The sequence below is a fragment of the Chinchilla lanigera genome, unplaced genomic scaffold, assembly GCF_000276665.1.
Source record: "Chinchilla lanigera isolate Chin_1 unplaced genomic scaffold, ChiLan1.0 scaffold00031, whole genome shotgun sequence".
NCBI classification, from domain to species: Eukaryota; Metazoa; Chordata; class Mammalia; order Rodentia; family Chinchillidae; genus Chinchilla; species Chinchilla lanigera.
Genome location: NW_004955432.1, coordinates 15437581 through 15452766, shown reverse-complemented (window position 1 = coordinate 15452766; position 15186 = coordinate 15437581). Strand labels below are relative to the sequence as shown.

The 15186-nt window shown below is 47.2% G+C and overlaps 1 protein-coding gene across 1 annotated transcript in view; it reads right to left on the bottom strand.

Moving 5' to 3' along the window:
- Positions 1 to 15121, bottom strand: part of Nxph1 (neurexophilin 1) — a 300588-nt gene extending 285467 nt beyond the window's left edge. Inside the window, exons 1-2 of the mRNA XM_005388103.1 lie at positions 14591 to 15121; positions 13570 to 13733 (exon numbers count right to left, since the gene is read on the bottom strand). Of these exons, the coding sequence (XP_005388160.1) occupies positions 13570 to 13623 (54 nt within the window). The 5' untranslated portion in view covers positions 13624 to 13733; positions 14591 to 15121. The remainder of the gene's footprint in view (positions 1 to 13569; positions 13734 to 14590) is intronic.
- Between the last annotated feature and the right edge of the window lie 65 nt (positions 15122 to 15186).

Here is a 15186-nt window from a genome sequence, read left to right as displayed (position 1 = left end):
AGAAGGATGAGGAGGACAAGGAGGACAAGGAGGAGGAGGAGGAAGGGAGAAAGTTTCATTCAAACATCCTTGCACAACGAGGACGAGGAGGAGGAGGACAAGGAGGAGGAGGAGGAAGGGAGAAAGTTTCATTCAAACATCCTTGCACAACGCTTAGCTCAAGATGTAAACAGGAAGGTGGAATATTTTATATTTTATTGTCATCCCTACACTGTTTTTGTTTTCATTTTCATGTCATATCCAAGACCCGAAAGAGAGTTTCTATGAAGGAATTCTTGAGTATCCACTCCAGTGCCTTGGAAAGGTGCATACATTGACCTATAGGAGATATGTAGGTCAGCACATTACGGGGATATTGTGTCTTTAATTCTATCAAACTAATTCATCTAGTACTTCTTGGGAGGTAACATGCTGCCACATACAGGTTTTCTGCTAGAATAAACTTCAATGGAGAAAAGCCACCTGTACCACTTGGCCAAATGTTCCTGCATTTTAAAATCCAGTGGGCTCTAAATTTTTATTACACTGTGCTCAGATTTAAGAGAATTTCCAGTGTTAAAGTAATTAAAAGCAAATACTGCTCACAAATTAATTGATCCTTAAAATGAGGTCTTAATAAATGTCCTTTAGTACTTGCAACTCAGTATGAAAATATCACAAGGATTCTCATCTCATTTAGACAATTTATCCATTGCAACTGTTGATTTGTTTCATTACCATAAACAGTTGCATGGCGGCTATAGAAATGGGCATTTTTCTATGGCTTTAATCACAATGGTTACTATTTGCATTAAAACATGTGGTTTCCTGGATCCCACTTGGTGTCTATATAGTGATCAACTAGCTGACAGAGTTAGAAAAAGATAGGATGGTCCTAGGGTGCAATTAGTCCTGTGGAAATTCCTTTAAGGACTGTGCTTGAAGCACAGAGAAACCTGACCCAGAAATTTTTCTCACTGGTGAGTAGCAAGATGGTTTCTTTTTTTTTTTTTTTTTTCAATTTAATTCACCACTGCCATGTTCAAGTCTTCTTAAATTCTTTTTAAAGCATTAAGTTGATGAATCCTCAATAATAGCCACATGAACTAGAAAGAAGTCAGCCCACTTTACAAATAAGGAAATTAAGTTTCTGAGAAGTTAAGTTTGCCCAAGATTGCAGAATTAAAAGAATGCATTGGCATTATCTCCCTTTCTTTTCCTAAGATTTTTTTTCTCAGTGCTGCTTCCCTTAAGAATATACACTGAGAGGCCTGAGAAAGAAATCTTAGATGGCTGAGGAGGAGCCCATTTTATCCCTCCTATGGCAGTCTTCCCTGGAACTTAGCAGTCTCTCCCTCATCACCACCTAATCTTGGTACCTGGTCAAGTGCACATTACCCACCTGACCGGAAGTTGAGAGATGGTATTTGGGAAGCTATCAGCCATCTTTAGACATGTGATTTAATCTTTAGAGACTCTTATTTTCTCTATCATTTACTCAAGAAATATTCCCGAGGGAAGGGAATCTCTCAATCTGTGCAAATGCATCTGGCCACATGGTAATTACATCCATTCCAATTGTGAAGGATTGCCATCAAGAATGCAAGGCAGGATTGAACATCTCAGGCCAAATCATTCCCATTTCACGCTTTCACATTCCAAGATATTTATTCAAGAAGCACTGAGCTGAGCTATTCACGCTAGTGCACAGATCTGCATAAGTTGAAACATGGCTGTAGACGGAGACTGTCTGTCTTTGATGCAGCTGTTCAGAATTTGCCTTGTTAAACCAAAAGACATAACACTGAAAATCTAACATAAGGCATTCATCATTCAATTACATATTTCTTGTGAAAGAGGCAAAAACTCTGCCATGTTCTGCAAAACCTTCACATCAATAGTAATCAAATTCTAAATCAAGACCAGAGGAATAGTACATTGACCACGAGTGAACAACTTCCCTTCCTATACAGTGGTTTGCATCTTTCTCTGCATTTAATTCTGTAAAACTATAAATGATTGTGCCCTGCTGCAGGAAACTAGCCACAAATTACTGGAAAAAAATACATTAGTAAAGATATTTCATATCTTCAATTGCAGAGATTATGTAGACAGCCCTTTTACCAACCCTAGAGCTGCTCCAATAACAAATCACAGCACGTTATTCTGCAAATAAGATTTGGAATTAAACTTGAGATTACTTATGAGATTTTTCACTGAGAATTTCTCTAACAGCAAGTAAGATGTGTCCTATAACACAACACATACTTTTGAGAGTTTTCCATCAGGGATTAAGCAGAGTCAGCAATGCAGGTAGCAAGTTGGTTGAGACCAAGCATTGTTTCTAGTTTAAAGACATGGCAGTGAATATTATGCAGGGAATTTAAAAAAGATTATGACTATTCTAATTAAAACTGGACTATAATAGGGAAGGGCAGGTTTTGAAAATGCCACCACGGTTTTTTGCCTTGTATAATTCTCAGTGCAGTAAAGCAAGAGTAAAAACTGCTTTCTTCCCTCAAAAAAAGAATGCACAGTAAGGGAAAAAAAAAACTCTTGGTGGGCCTTGCGGCCTTTCTTAGAGTTCTATAAACCAAGTAACAGAGTAAGTGAGAAAAACGTAGTTTTTGATTTGCCGTTAGAGAAAGAATGAGTGAGGGCCTCAAATTTTTCCAACTTTTGCCTGTAGAAAACAAGAAGAAATTTGTTTTTAACAACTTAACTGCATTAAGAAGGTCCTTTCATGAAGCTGATACTGAATTGAAAAGTTCTAGCCACTTACTTATTCAAAAATGCACTCAACACTAAGGGAAAAAAATATGTATATATGTATACACAGGATAGCTAAGGTAGTTGTATTACTGATTTCTATTACTTTATTGGAAGGAACAGTTAATGTTTAATTGTTTGATCAATCTCACATGCTTATATTTTTTTATCTGTGTAACCAACTTGAAGATAATATGTAATAGAACAGCCATTGTTAATTTCCTAAAACCTTGCCTGAAATTCTGTATTGCTTGTATTGTTTGCCTGTTATTCTGTAAATGTATGTATTTTTTAAATATGTTTTTGTTCTTTTTCTTTTTTAAAATAAAAGAAAAAAATCAACACTATACAGCTCCAGTAAATACAGTCCTCACCACTTTAAGTGAAATAATGTTGGAGGAATTTTGCCCCCACCTTCGTAACTTCTTTGTGACCCATAGATTGCTTTATAATCTGAAAAGACAATAAGTATATCTTTTTTCAAGTTTGGATGATGTCCTTCCATGTTACCTTAGAATCTTAAAAATTAGTTTCACAATGCATCGAGTGTATCAAATGATGATGAGGGTATCAGCACAGAAAAATGGACAATAAATTTCCATCACATTGTCACACTCACTCAAAACAATCTAATATCTCACTGAACCACTTACAACTATTGATTGCACATGAAACCTGACTTTATATTCTCCCTCTTTTAAATAGACGCAATATTTTACAAGGGTTTTGCAAGTAGAAGATTGTGAATGTGAAGCAGTCCATTAATTTTATATAAGCTGTTTTATATACCTGCAAGCTTCTGATAATAGCCAGCTACAAGGTTACAAGGAGAGGAATCATTTTCTAAAGTTCAGCCAGAGTATTTATACATAACTAAAATTCCAGATACCATGCCAGTAATTTCTCTTTACCAAAATTGCTTTCATACTGTAGCTGAAAATACTGACAGAAATAGGATGACAATGCATTGTCATCTATTAAGGAAGTAGTGCTGTTTAACCCAAGTTGGAATTCAAAGCCAATAACATGAGGACAAAAGAATTTACCACAATAATTTCCCATAAAATCCTTCCACTGTCTCGAGTGCTCTATGTGCGTGGTGTGTGTTTGTGCGCAAGCACACATGTGTACACATGTGAGCTTAGTCTGCAAATGAAAATGACTTGTGCAAGACAAGAAATTTTCTCCAGGCCTGTCTATTAGTTTTTCTGGTGATAACCTCTTAGAGAAAGAAATAGTACCTCCATTTATTTTAGCATGTGATTTCCAATTTAATTAAAATTCCTACCAATTGGCATTGTGGTACCTTGGTGTTAGCTCTGGAAGGCCCTGCTATGCTGTGTGCGAATTTCTACATTGTGGTAGGTTAGGGGCATAAAAAGCCAGAAAAATGTAAGTCCTTGCAGTTGCTTCCAGTCAACTTTCCGGCGTTATAGTGCACTTTCTCAGCTTCCGGCGTTATAGTGCACTTTACACTGTGTACATTTCCGGTAAGTGGCTAGTTTGGCCTTTTGTTCATCTAAGTTAGTAGATGCTAGTACATGGCTTTTTCACTTTGTTGGGATCTCTCTTTAAAAAGTCCTGACTATGGAATCTGACCTCACAAAGACAGTCCTTAAGACTTCAGAAAAGTAAATTAATAGGCCATTTCAGTTAGCATCAAAGTCAGTTTTTTATTTCAGTGTAAGCACTTCCTTAATTTTCCTTTCTCAGCATGCTACATAAATATAAATAAAAAGGCTCTCCTGTGGATGCGTGTTACATATCTCTCACAGAGTTTAATTACAAAGCCTCTAAAAATGAAGATGCTGGGAAGAAATGATGCCAGTAGATCATACAGTTCTGATACTTCTCCTCCATCAGTCTATCACAGAAAGGAAACAAAGACACCCAGGTAATCACTATGTACCATGAGGTTGGCTCTGAGGAAAAGAAAGCCCAATGAGGTAGGTAGATATTATAAGTATTTTATGCCCGGAAGCCCACAATTTTTAATTTTGTTCTCATCAATGTTAATACAATTAGGATAATTTTACTGTAATGAAAGATTTAGGCTTTTTTAAAGTTCTGTATCCAATTTCTTTACAGCAGTTGTGGTAGGGAGGAACCTGTCAGATTAGTGCAACCACTCACAAACACACACACATACACACACACACATACACACACACGGACGCACGGAAGCACGCACACGCACAGGCACAACCCTCAGAGGACCATAAGAACTAAGGCCTTGCAGGGAACGGTGACAGCCCCTGTACAGGAATGGAGCTGCATCCCATCAGCTGTCCCCCTGGACGTGAGCACCTCCTAGAAGTGAGAAATCCTCTGCCAGGAATGCAGGCTGCAGAAAGGAGGGAAAATGAGGACACGCTTGGGAGCCCGAAGCAGAACCCTGGACGTCTCAGGTGCTCAGTGGGTAGAGGTGGAACCCCTCCCAGTCCGGGAAAACTGCTGAGGGCTGGACTGCAGGCAAAGAGCAACAATTTCTGAGGGAGAAGACAGAAAGGGGGCTCCGCGGGGCTTGGAGAGCACTCGAAACAGTGTTTCTAACCCTTTCCTTCCTTTTCTGTTTAGCGTCGGGTGCCTCTTCACCGCCAGATTCATTCTTTCCTCCCGGGCTTGCTGTGTCTGAGCCGACCTCTGCGGGTCGATGGTGCCCTGCTAGCCAGCTCTCTGCTCCTCTAACCCTGCGGGGATTTGTAGAACCGGGTGTCCCGAAAGGACTGAGTAGAGCTGAGGCGAGAGCGACACAACTTCCCAGCCAACCTTCGCCTTTGACTCCAACAACCCCTAGCGCCTGCACTAGGTACTATCCTGCTTATTTAGGGATCTCACTAGCGGTGGGGTCGCTGCTGAGGAGCAACTGCGTACACTTTAAGTGACAGCTGTGTCCGCCCTACGGCGCGCAGAGAGGCCCCGGGGGAGCGCGCCACGGCCGCCGGAGCGAGGGAGTGGGAGGGAATGGCTGGGGGACGGGGGGTCGGAGGGTTTGTCTTGTGGTTGGTCGGGCCGGTGTTGTTTGGTGACTAAACGCAGAGAGACTCCCCGCCCCATCCGGAGTCTAATGATGATAGAGTCCACGCTGCATCAAGCCCCACGCCGGCGAGCCCAGCCACGGAAAATAATGAGGCTGCGTTCCCATTCGTCTGCATTAAAAGCGAGAGAGGCACTTTCCATAGCAAATATATCGATTCCTTTGCCCCGGCGTGGCTTGCCCTGCTCCCTGTGAATAATTACTACTCCTCTGGAAATTCATAATCATTAGAACTTTCCCCGCCCTAGCCCCCACTCGCCCCCTCCCACGGCGTGTCCGGTCCCCAGCAGACGGGTGATGGGGCAGGAATGCCTCCTCCCCATGTGGTTTCACTCTTGAGAGAAGCTGTTTTCCCTTTCCGTGCCTCAGTTTCCTCGTCTGTCACATGAGGCTTTTACGTTGCGAAAGACACTTCTTAGCTCTACAGGGCACGGTGCAGGTCACTGTTTGGAGGAGAGGTAGACTGAAAGAACTGTAAGAGGGAGGGAGGTAGGGGAAGAAAATATGGGGGGAAGAGATGGGGCTCACTCTGCCCAAACGGGGTGGTGATCACGTGGGTGGTCCCATACTGCGGGTGGGGGGCATAAGTCACGGGATCTGACCTAGGGGCCTAGCGATTGGAGCTTGACTCTCCCGAATGACTGGCACAGAGAGATGGGTCATCGCCAGCTCGTCTGGGAAACCTAGGCAGCCAGCCCAACCTGAAGGGCAGAGCCTGAGCGGGAGGGCGCACGGGGCGGAGCCTGCGGCGCTGGCCGTGGTGCTGAAGAGCCGCTCTCCAGGCCCGGGCGCCCGGCTCAGCAGATCCGCGCCCTGCAGACCCGCCCCGCAGAACCGCCGCTGTCCAGCCTGCTGACCCAGGAGCGCCGGGGCTCGGCGGCTGAGTTTCCTAAAGCAATGCTTTGGTGGGGGTGTCTGGGGTCCGGATGCTAGAAGGCTGCAAGTGCATTTTCATAAACCTGTCGGGATTTCTGGAGATCACCGGGGGCTCAGAGTAGACAATAAAGTGCGCTGGCTGTGGCGGCAGCCACTCCGGCTGGGGGACTCGCCCTTCCGCAGGAGCACTGCGGCTCTGGGCGGAGGGCAGTATCCCAGTCGAGGGCACAGAGCCTAAGTCGAAGAAAGTTTCTAGCTTCTTATGGTAGAAGTCGACTTGAAACGGCGATTAAAATCAACTGGGGGCGGGGGTTGAGACCTGCAGCCCGGAGCGCGGCGGGCAAGCGCCCCGGCCTCCCTCTGCGCCCTCTGCCGCGGCTGCTCGGTTCCCGGCTCAGGATCCACCCCGCGGCGGGGGTGACGGGCTAGGCCGTGGGGGCACACAAAGCCCCGAGAGCCTGTTTCTAAGGAAACACTCGGCTCTTCTCAGCAACAACGTGTCGTATTGTGGGAAAAAGAAGCTACAAGAAGAGCCTCTCGGTTCTCCATTCTCATGCAGATGAGACGATGCACTCTGGCTGCGGCCTGCTCACTCCCTCCCCAGCGTAGGAGCAAAATGCCCTCATTAATTTAAAGGAAGAAGAGCTGGCACCGCTTTTCTCTAGCTCGACCCGAGAGGCACGTGCTGCTCTCGCCAGGTCCCTGGGACCCCACTGCGTGCACCCTTTCAACGCTTCCAGCATCCTGAGCCCCAGCCCAAATGCCGAGGAACTTTCTATAAAAAAGGGCGCTAGAGAAGGGAGTTCTCTCCACCCACCCCCAGCGCGCGCGCGCACAGCCCCCTCCTCCTTAGTAAATAAAATATAGCAGGGAAAGCTGTTTACAAAGTAGGTAATTAGGTTCTCTGCCCGCAGCAGAGACGCGGCGCGCTCATCAGAAGTTTAAACAACAGCCAGCAACCCGCGAGGGCAGACGGCAAACTTGGAGAATACAGCAGACGCGCTCTTGAGCGCGCGCAGGAGCACCAAGAAGCCGCCAATATATATCATCTCAATAAAAAGCCGCTCGTGGAAAGCTTGCATAGTAATTGAGTCGGGCGCTCTTTTCCGATCTGGGTTGGCATTTCCTCATCTCGAGCTGACAGCCAACTCAGGAAATTGCTGGTAATATTCATCTGGGGAGCACTTTCATTAAACGTAATTCATTCGACTTTCACAATAAATTGAGTGACATCCTTACAGCGGAACCTTTTTATCCTTGATTAAGTGCTTGCCAAGCTTTGGTTTTCCACTTTATTGTCACATTCCTTGAAGCAGAGTCGTCAACATGCCAATCGGCTGCAGAAAAATGCGCGCGCTGTGTTTACCAAGCTCCGGGTGGGGTTACTGCTGACACGCAGGAAAAGAGCAGGTCGGCAACTTGACTGGCGGATAAATCAAGACCGCAACTTCCAGCAAACTCGCCGCGAGCCCAGACAGATGGTGGTGAGGAGCGCGCAGGAGGCGAGCGTGCAAACCGGCCTCGCGACCCGGCTTAGCCAGGAAACCTCTGGCCCGACAGCGCCGGTGGACGGACCCCCCAGCCTCCCTTGAAAACGGCGATAAGTGTTAGGTCTTAAAATGAGGTCTAGAGCTCCTAAGAGACACAGGTGCCCAAAGGGAACCTAATCAAAGGTAGATACCTTTAAAAAAAAAAAAAAAAACTATGCACACTTTCTAACTTGACAGAAGAGCAAGCAAACTTTCGGGGCTTCCATTGACTTGCTTTGGGGCGGAGACACGCAGAAAGTGTCGTTCCTCATTCCCGGGGTTCCCTTTGACTCTTGGTATCCACACCTCAGCAGGCGAGACCATTGAGGATTCTTCAGACCCTGAATCCAAAGCGGACAAGTACCTCGGTATTTCAAGACTGAGCGAATGGGGAAAGAACCCCCTTGTCAATGTAAGGCCCGTTCTCCATCCCACTCCCCACCCCCTATAAAATCTAAGCAGCCTAGGAGAGAAAATTGCTTATTTGAAAAAGCAATATCCAAATGCTTTCATCACTCAAATGCCCTTTTGAAAATATTGTCTACGGTGGTTATTACCCGGACAATGCTGTCAATTTCTGTAGTCTGCAGAAAATCTTCCTTCGGATAGAAAAGTAGGACATCGTGCACCTATCTCAAAAAAATCAACCTATTTCCCTGCCACCGGATATATTTTTTCACCCAGACAACACTTGCGTTAAAGGGGAAATAGCCGTCGACAATTCAAAGCCAAATAGAAATCAACTTTGCACAAAGAGGAGGCACGAATTTAATAGCTGTCTGGGAAAATACCGCTCACAGAGCTGGAGCAATTCTGGTTCTCCACCCCTAACACTGCAGGCCAGTTCTCTGAAGCTATCACTGCAAGGCCCCAGACCAAGATAACACTGGTGGATATGGGGCAGAAGGGTGACCCACCCAAGCGATTCCCTCACACCTCAGAGAGCTGTTTTCCCGGTCAGTGGAGAGTTGAACCTTTCAGGAAAATGCTGAGATAGTAGACCCATCTCCTCCCTCCCCCCAGAGTTCTGGAGTACAAATCAATCTGAACTGAGGACTTGTCACGCTGTGCTTAGGCCCCTACAAGAATCTAGTAGATTTAATACTGTATCTGGAAGACTGATTATGGTAGAAGAATAGGAAATTCAGTGGGACAGGGAAATTTCAGGACTGCCCCCAACAGCCAGCCTTCATAGAAAGCACTTAGTAGACACTGTTAAGTAGCCAATTCATTTTATGTAGTTTATTTTTAAGAATGAACTGGAATTGATTAAAACTTTCACTGATCAGCTGGCTTAATTTCCAAGTAAAAGGAATTACACATGCCTAGTCCAAAGAACAAAGTGGTGATCTCTGTCCTGTTTTTTCCCTCACCTCCATATTCCTTAACTGCCATCTTTTTTATGAGTGGAACTTGCCCAAATGCTTTGCCTTCCCACAGTGCAGAAGCAGTAGCCCTGTGGCTACATTAATCATTTTAAATTCAATTAAGCAATTGGTACATAATTCACATTGTAAGGGTATCATACATTTGAGGGAATAGCTGGCTTAAATATTGTGGCACAAGGCTTAGAGAGAATTTAGTCACAAAAGCAACTAGATTATTAGCTCTTTTAATTCCTAGCAGAAATAGGAAGACTTCTCCTCTTTATAGCAGCACTGTGGGTGTGTGACTGATCACAGTTACATGATTCAGTCCTTTGTCAGAGGCTCTGGACTCAATTTGTGAGTAAGTTTTTCATTGGCAAGCGCAAGGACTGCTCATTGGGCTCCATTCTCTGTGTGAGAATTACCAGGAGAAAGCCCTTAAACAGAATGCCACTCTTTTTCTTTTATTGCTGGGATATACTTGCCTTGTTTCCTGGCTTGCATGTTAACTTGATTCACTGAGCACAACACAGTTCAAGACACACAGCCCTATTTTTAGAGAAGAGAGAGACTACACTTTCTTGCTTTTCCAGAGTGCTTCCTTTCTGCTACAAATGCTATAGCCCTGTTACCCATTATATCACACTGAAAATATCCAGGAGTTAGTTCAGAACTGACAGAAAAATAAAGACTGGAGGAGTTTTTATCAAATTTAACAAGTCAAACCATAGGTTCCTCTCCTATTGAATTCAGACATTTAAATCTGCAATACATAACACTGAATAAACTGAAATTTTCTTTACCTTTATTTTAAAAGGATGCACTCTGATGCCCATGGGTTTCTGGCTAGTTTGCCCTGTGGTGATATTTGAGTATTCTAGTTACTGTGCTTCAGAAGGCACCTTTGCAGAAGCATTTCTAATTAATTTCCCATTATAATACTAAAGTAAGCTTCTAGTATGCACTAGGACAAGTCCATCTTTCAATGAACACAAAAAGACCCCAAACATTCAATCTAGAACAAGTATTCACAGAATCCTGGTCCAAGAAGCATACTCAGAACATTTACCCAAATTCAGGTCTGAATCTGTAACTTAAACATAAAGCATTCATCCGCTGGATAGAGAGTTGTTGCTCATGAGAAGTTCCTCCCAAATATGGGAGTAATTTTTATTAGCAAGAACATAAATATTTCTGTATATGATACATATAGCCAGGCCTTGCTCCCTGGACATAAGGTGGTAATTACTCATGGGAAGAGGTAATTGGAATTCCATGGCATAAAGAAAAAGACACTGTAGGTATTAGCTGGGAGGCAAGGCACAAATAGAATGCTCCAGCCATCTAACTAGTAGTGTCAACCAGAAAGACCAAAAATTACTCATTAAATTCCTTCCTAGCTCATGGAAGTTCAAGGGAAAAAAATAAAGGTTTTTGTCACCGGTGCCTTCTTGGAATATAACTTGAAGCAGCTCCTGACAACCTGTATACATCTACTGCAGGTTTTTCCAAAGGACTAGGACGCCCTGAGGTGCAGCTACAAGTAAATGATGCTACTGTATCTGGTGTTTAATGAAATAGATGAAGAAAGAAACCTTGATCGCCTCTTGATCTGTTCATTACCCTAGATTTTAATCAAAGCTCTACTACTCTACTTGCCCCAAACCATCCTGTGATTGTTCGATTTGCCTTTTAAAATTCATTTGCATGGTAAAAGTCAGATCCCTTTTCCAGGAAAACCCCTTGGAATTTTGCTGGCAAACAACCCTGGGATTGCAGTCCCTGGAAAAGCTGCCTTGGGTCACGACCACCGGCCTTTGTTTTTGCAATGTGTGTGGTTTCTAAATCCCCAACACACAAAACAACTTTAGACTGGAGAGAAAAGAATGGACTTCTAAATCGCCTTCTCTATTTTATTGTTCACATTTCGTATTGTTTTGAGTGAAATTGGAAAAATTGTCTCCTTTCCCTGTATTGCCAAAAGGCATTCAGGTAATGAAGTCTGTAACTAAACGGTAATTGAATCAGCATAATTTGCACACTGAATGGTTTTCAAATGCTCCCAGTTTACAATTAAAGGAGAATTAATGCGCTTGTTGTTGAGAACGCAGCGCATTAGAATAAATCCAGCACTGTTGTCGTAATGAGTGGAAAACGGTTTAACTGCCAACAAACACATTTAAAATTTAACACAACGTATTGATTTCACTTCTGCTTTTGATAGATTATTTTCCAGACTATCGAAAGACTTGATTCAAGCAAGAAACTGCACTACAGCTGCGAGCCCTTGCCGTGCGAGAAAGCACAGCCCAAGGACACCAGAACGGTCCGAGGCTCAGGTCACGGAAAAGGTCTGCAGAGGAGTGGTGCGGACGGTTACAAGGGTCAGGGGAATTGTGAATATTCCTCCGCTGTCGCTTTCACGTTGCACTCTCCCCTTCCATTTCTCAAAAAAATTTCTCTGCTTTTCTCCTGGCCAAACTTTCTGCTCTCCAACTCGAGCTCTCAATGTCAGTGGGCTTACTGGATACACAGGTGGGGGCGAGAGTGACAGAAGATGCGAAAGGGGAAAAAGCCTGAGCGTTCCTTCTACGTTCTAGAAAGGGAAGGCAGAGACTTCGGCGACAGTGAGAAAGGCTGTTCTTTTGGATTGGCTGCCCCGGCCTTCACCTGTTTACCCCAAGGTGTCCTGCGAGCGAGGCCGCTGATGCGCAGCGCCCTCTGGCGTCTGCCGCTGCTACGGTCAGACCACAAAGGCGCAAAGACAGCCAACATTGAGCATTCTTGGATTCAAGCTGAAACCAGTTAAATATACATATTCGAGGACGCGCGCGCGCGCACAACACACACACACACACACACACACACACACACACACACACGCACACACACACAGTATTCACGCAATTCGCAGCCTACAGTCAGATGCACCAGGGCAAAGGCAGGGAAACGCTGTCAAGCGCAAATAGCAATCTATTGCTCCCAGGCTTGTGGATTCTGAAAGTTCGTATTGAGGGACAAGAGCATCACCCCCCAACCCAGTCCCTCTGGTGCCCTCAGGCAGCTGGACGCTCCTGACCCCTAGACAGAGCAGCACATCACTCAGGGCACTTGTGAGGCCCACTGTGGGGTGCAGTACACTGTGCATTATTTCACCACAAGACGCCAGTGTCCCAGCGCTCTGAGAACCCAGACCCAAGAAACCCCCTCTCCTTCCCTGAGCTCTCAGATCTCCAGGACAAAGCACTTCACCACGGAGTCCGGTCCAACACTTTGTTTGCAAAGTCCAACACCCCCGTCACATAAAACACTCTGATCCTGGAAGCCCTCAGCTTTGTTGAGGGTTCTCTCCCTGATGCCCAGGCTGCTAAGGGGTTTGGCACTGGAACTGGGGTTCAGTTATTTGGTGGGAAAGAGAGGCTGAGAGGAGAGGGAGTGGTGCGCGCTGGCAGAGTCTCTCTCAACTAACTCTGTTTGCTTACACTGTTCCTCTTCAGCTTGTCCTGTCTGAACCCCGGTGAGTCGAAGAAAGTTCCCTGCACTCCTTGAAGTCCCGCGTCTCCAATCTGGAGGAGTGGGTGGGTAGGCTCACTTGCAAAATCACAAACCTAGGCAGAATTCCTGCTTTCAACCCCTCAACCCCCCTCTCTTCCTTTTCCTTTAAACTCTATGGATGAACTACTGAGAGTTCAAAGCTTTGGACCCCTTCTCTTTGCCTTCTCTCTCAAAAAAAATCCCCTATCCTACTACCTCTGGTTTCTGGACCCCTAGGGTGCCCTAGCCACTGTTCAGATCCACGCTCAAAGAGGGGTAACTGGAGCACGATATGAAGGTCGAAGCCTGGAAAATCCCTCAGGAACCCAGCAGACCATCTCCCCAAAGTTGTTGCAGCGCTCACTAGGAACGCTACTCTCACTGAACGGACAGCCTCGCTGTCCTCCCCCGGGCCTCCAGGTCCCGGGCCTCCTGGCCTGGGAGAAGGTGCAGAGGCGCCCGAGCCGCCGCGACTTACCAAGTAGACGGTGGGCTGCAGGAGGAGAAGCAGGTACCAGCACGCAGCCTGCATCCTCCCGCGTCTCAAACTTCCTTGGCGGTGCCTTCGCTGAGTCTTTGTTCCTTCAGAAACATAGATCCACCTGACATCCACTTTACAGAGCGGGGAGCGCTCTCAGCAGCCTAGATACAAATGAAATTAGACAGCCCATGACCACGCGGGCAGGATTAGGCTTGGCGACCAAGAGGGGGAAGAAGGTCGTGGATGGGAGGGCTGGACCAGAAAAACCTGGGAGAGGGATACGAAAAACTGAAAAAGGAGTAAATCCAGCTCCTGGAACCAGCGGGCGCGCGTTCCGCAGGCGGCCAGACGCGGGCTGGCAGAAGGGTGAGGGGCTCCTCGCGCCCTGCGCCTGTCGGCGGCGAGTTCCTGGGCGGCAGAGACTGGAGGCGTTTGGCACCCAGGGCCGCGTGCAACCTGGGTCTCAGCCCAACTGTCTCTGGCAGCGAGACCTGCCCTAGTGTCTGATCGTTGGGCGGCTCGGACGAAAGGCGGCGGCTGGTTCCTCGCCAGCCCTGGCAGGGCTCACACGTACGCACCAGCAGAGAGAGACAGAGCAAGAGAGCGAGAGGGAGGGAGAGCGCTGGGCAAGGGGGTGCATGGAGGGAGAAAGGCAGGTAGAACTGACCAGGATTAGGTGCTGGGCATCTCAACACGTTCGGTGAAGTGGGGGTGGGGAAGGGGTATCCAAATTACATACAAGAAAGCGGGGCTCAGTTTACCCTCTGGAGCCCCAAGAACACAGACACACACACACACACACGCATACACACAAGCAAATTTCCAGCACTACTTTTTTGGAGCTAAGGAGCACAGCCAGTTGCTAACTTCTGGAGCGGAAGCCCGCCTGGGCTGGTGAGGGTCGCCTGCTGGGCGTGCTCTGACCCCAGCCAGTGTCCCTGCTATGGCCCCTTCCAAGTGCTGACCACCCTGCCCCAAGGTGTCCCTTCCGGGGACAGTGGAGCCGAAGGGTACGTACCCCACAGGGCTGGAGGAGAATCTGGCAAGCAGGGACCGCTCTGGGCAGGCTCCATGGAGGAGCTACTCGGGCCTGGCGTCTTCAGCGCCCCGGACGTGCCCTCCCCGGAGCTCCGTCTCCATGCTCGGGCGCGGATGTTCCAGGTGCCTCGTCCACCTCGGCCGAGCCGGCGTCCCAGCGCTGGGGTCGCTCTCGGTGTCGGATCGCGGGAGCCCAGCCTCGTCACAGTTGGGTTCACGGTGCAGGAAACTTAAGAGGCAAGAGAGGGAGGGGGAAGGAGAGCAGGAAAGAGAGAACGGGAGGGAGCGAGGGAGGGAGGGAGGGAGGAAGGGAAGGCGCCGGGCCGCGGCACCGGACGACCGACCCGGACTGGCGACCGGCGCTGGGACGCGCAGCCCGGGACCCCGGCTTCAGCGGCTTCCAGGGCTGCAGAAGCGATCGGGGGAGGAGGCGCACGCGTCCCCGGGAATTGAACTTGAGCGATAAGGAGCCAGCCTTTCGCGGGGAAAGGGCCAGACGGCCCGGCGGGCAGCCCCGGTTGGCAGGGCGGGGCGCGCAGGGTGCAGGGACGCGGCGAGCGCGGGCGCTGTCCGAGG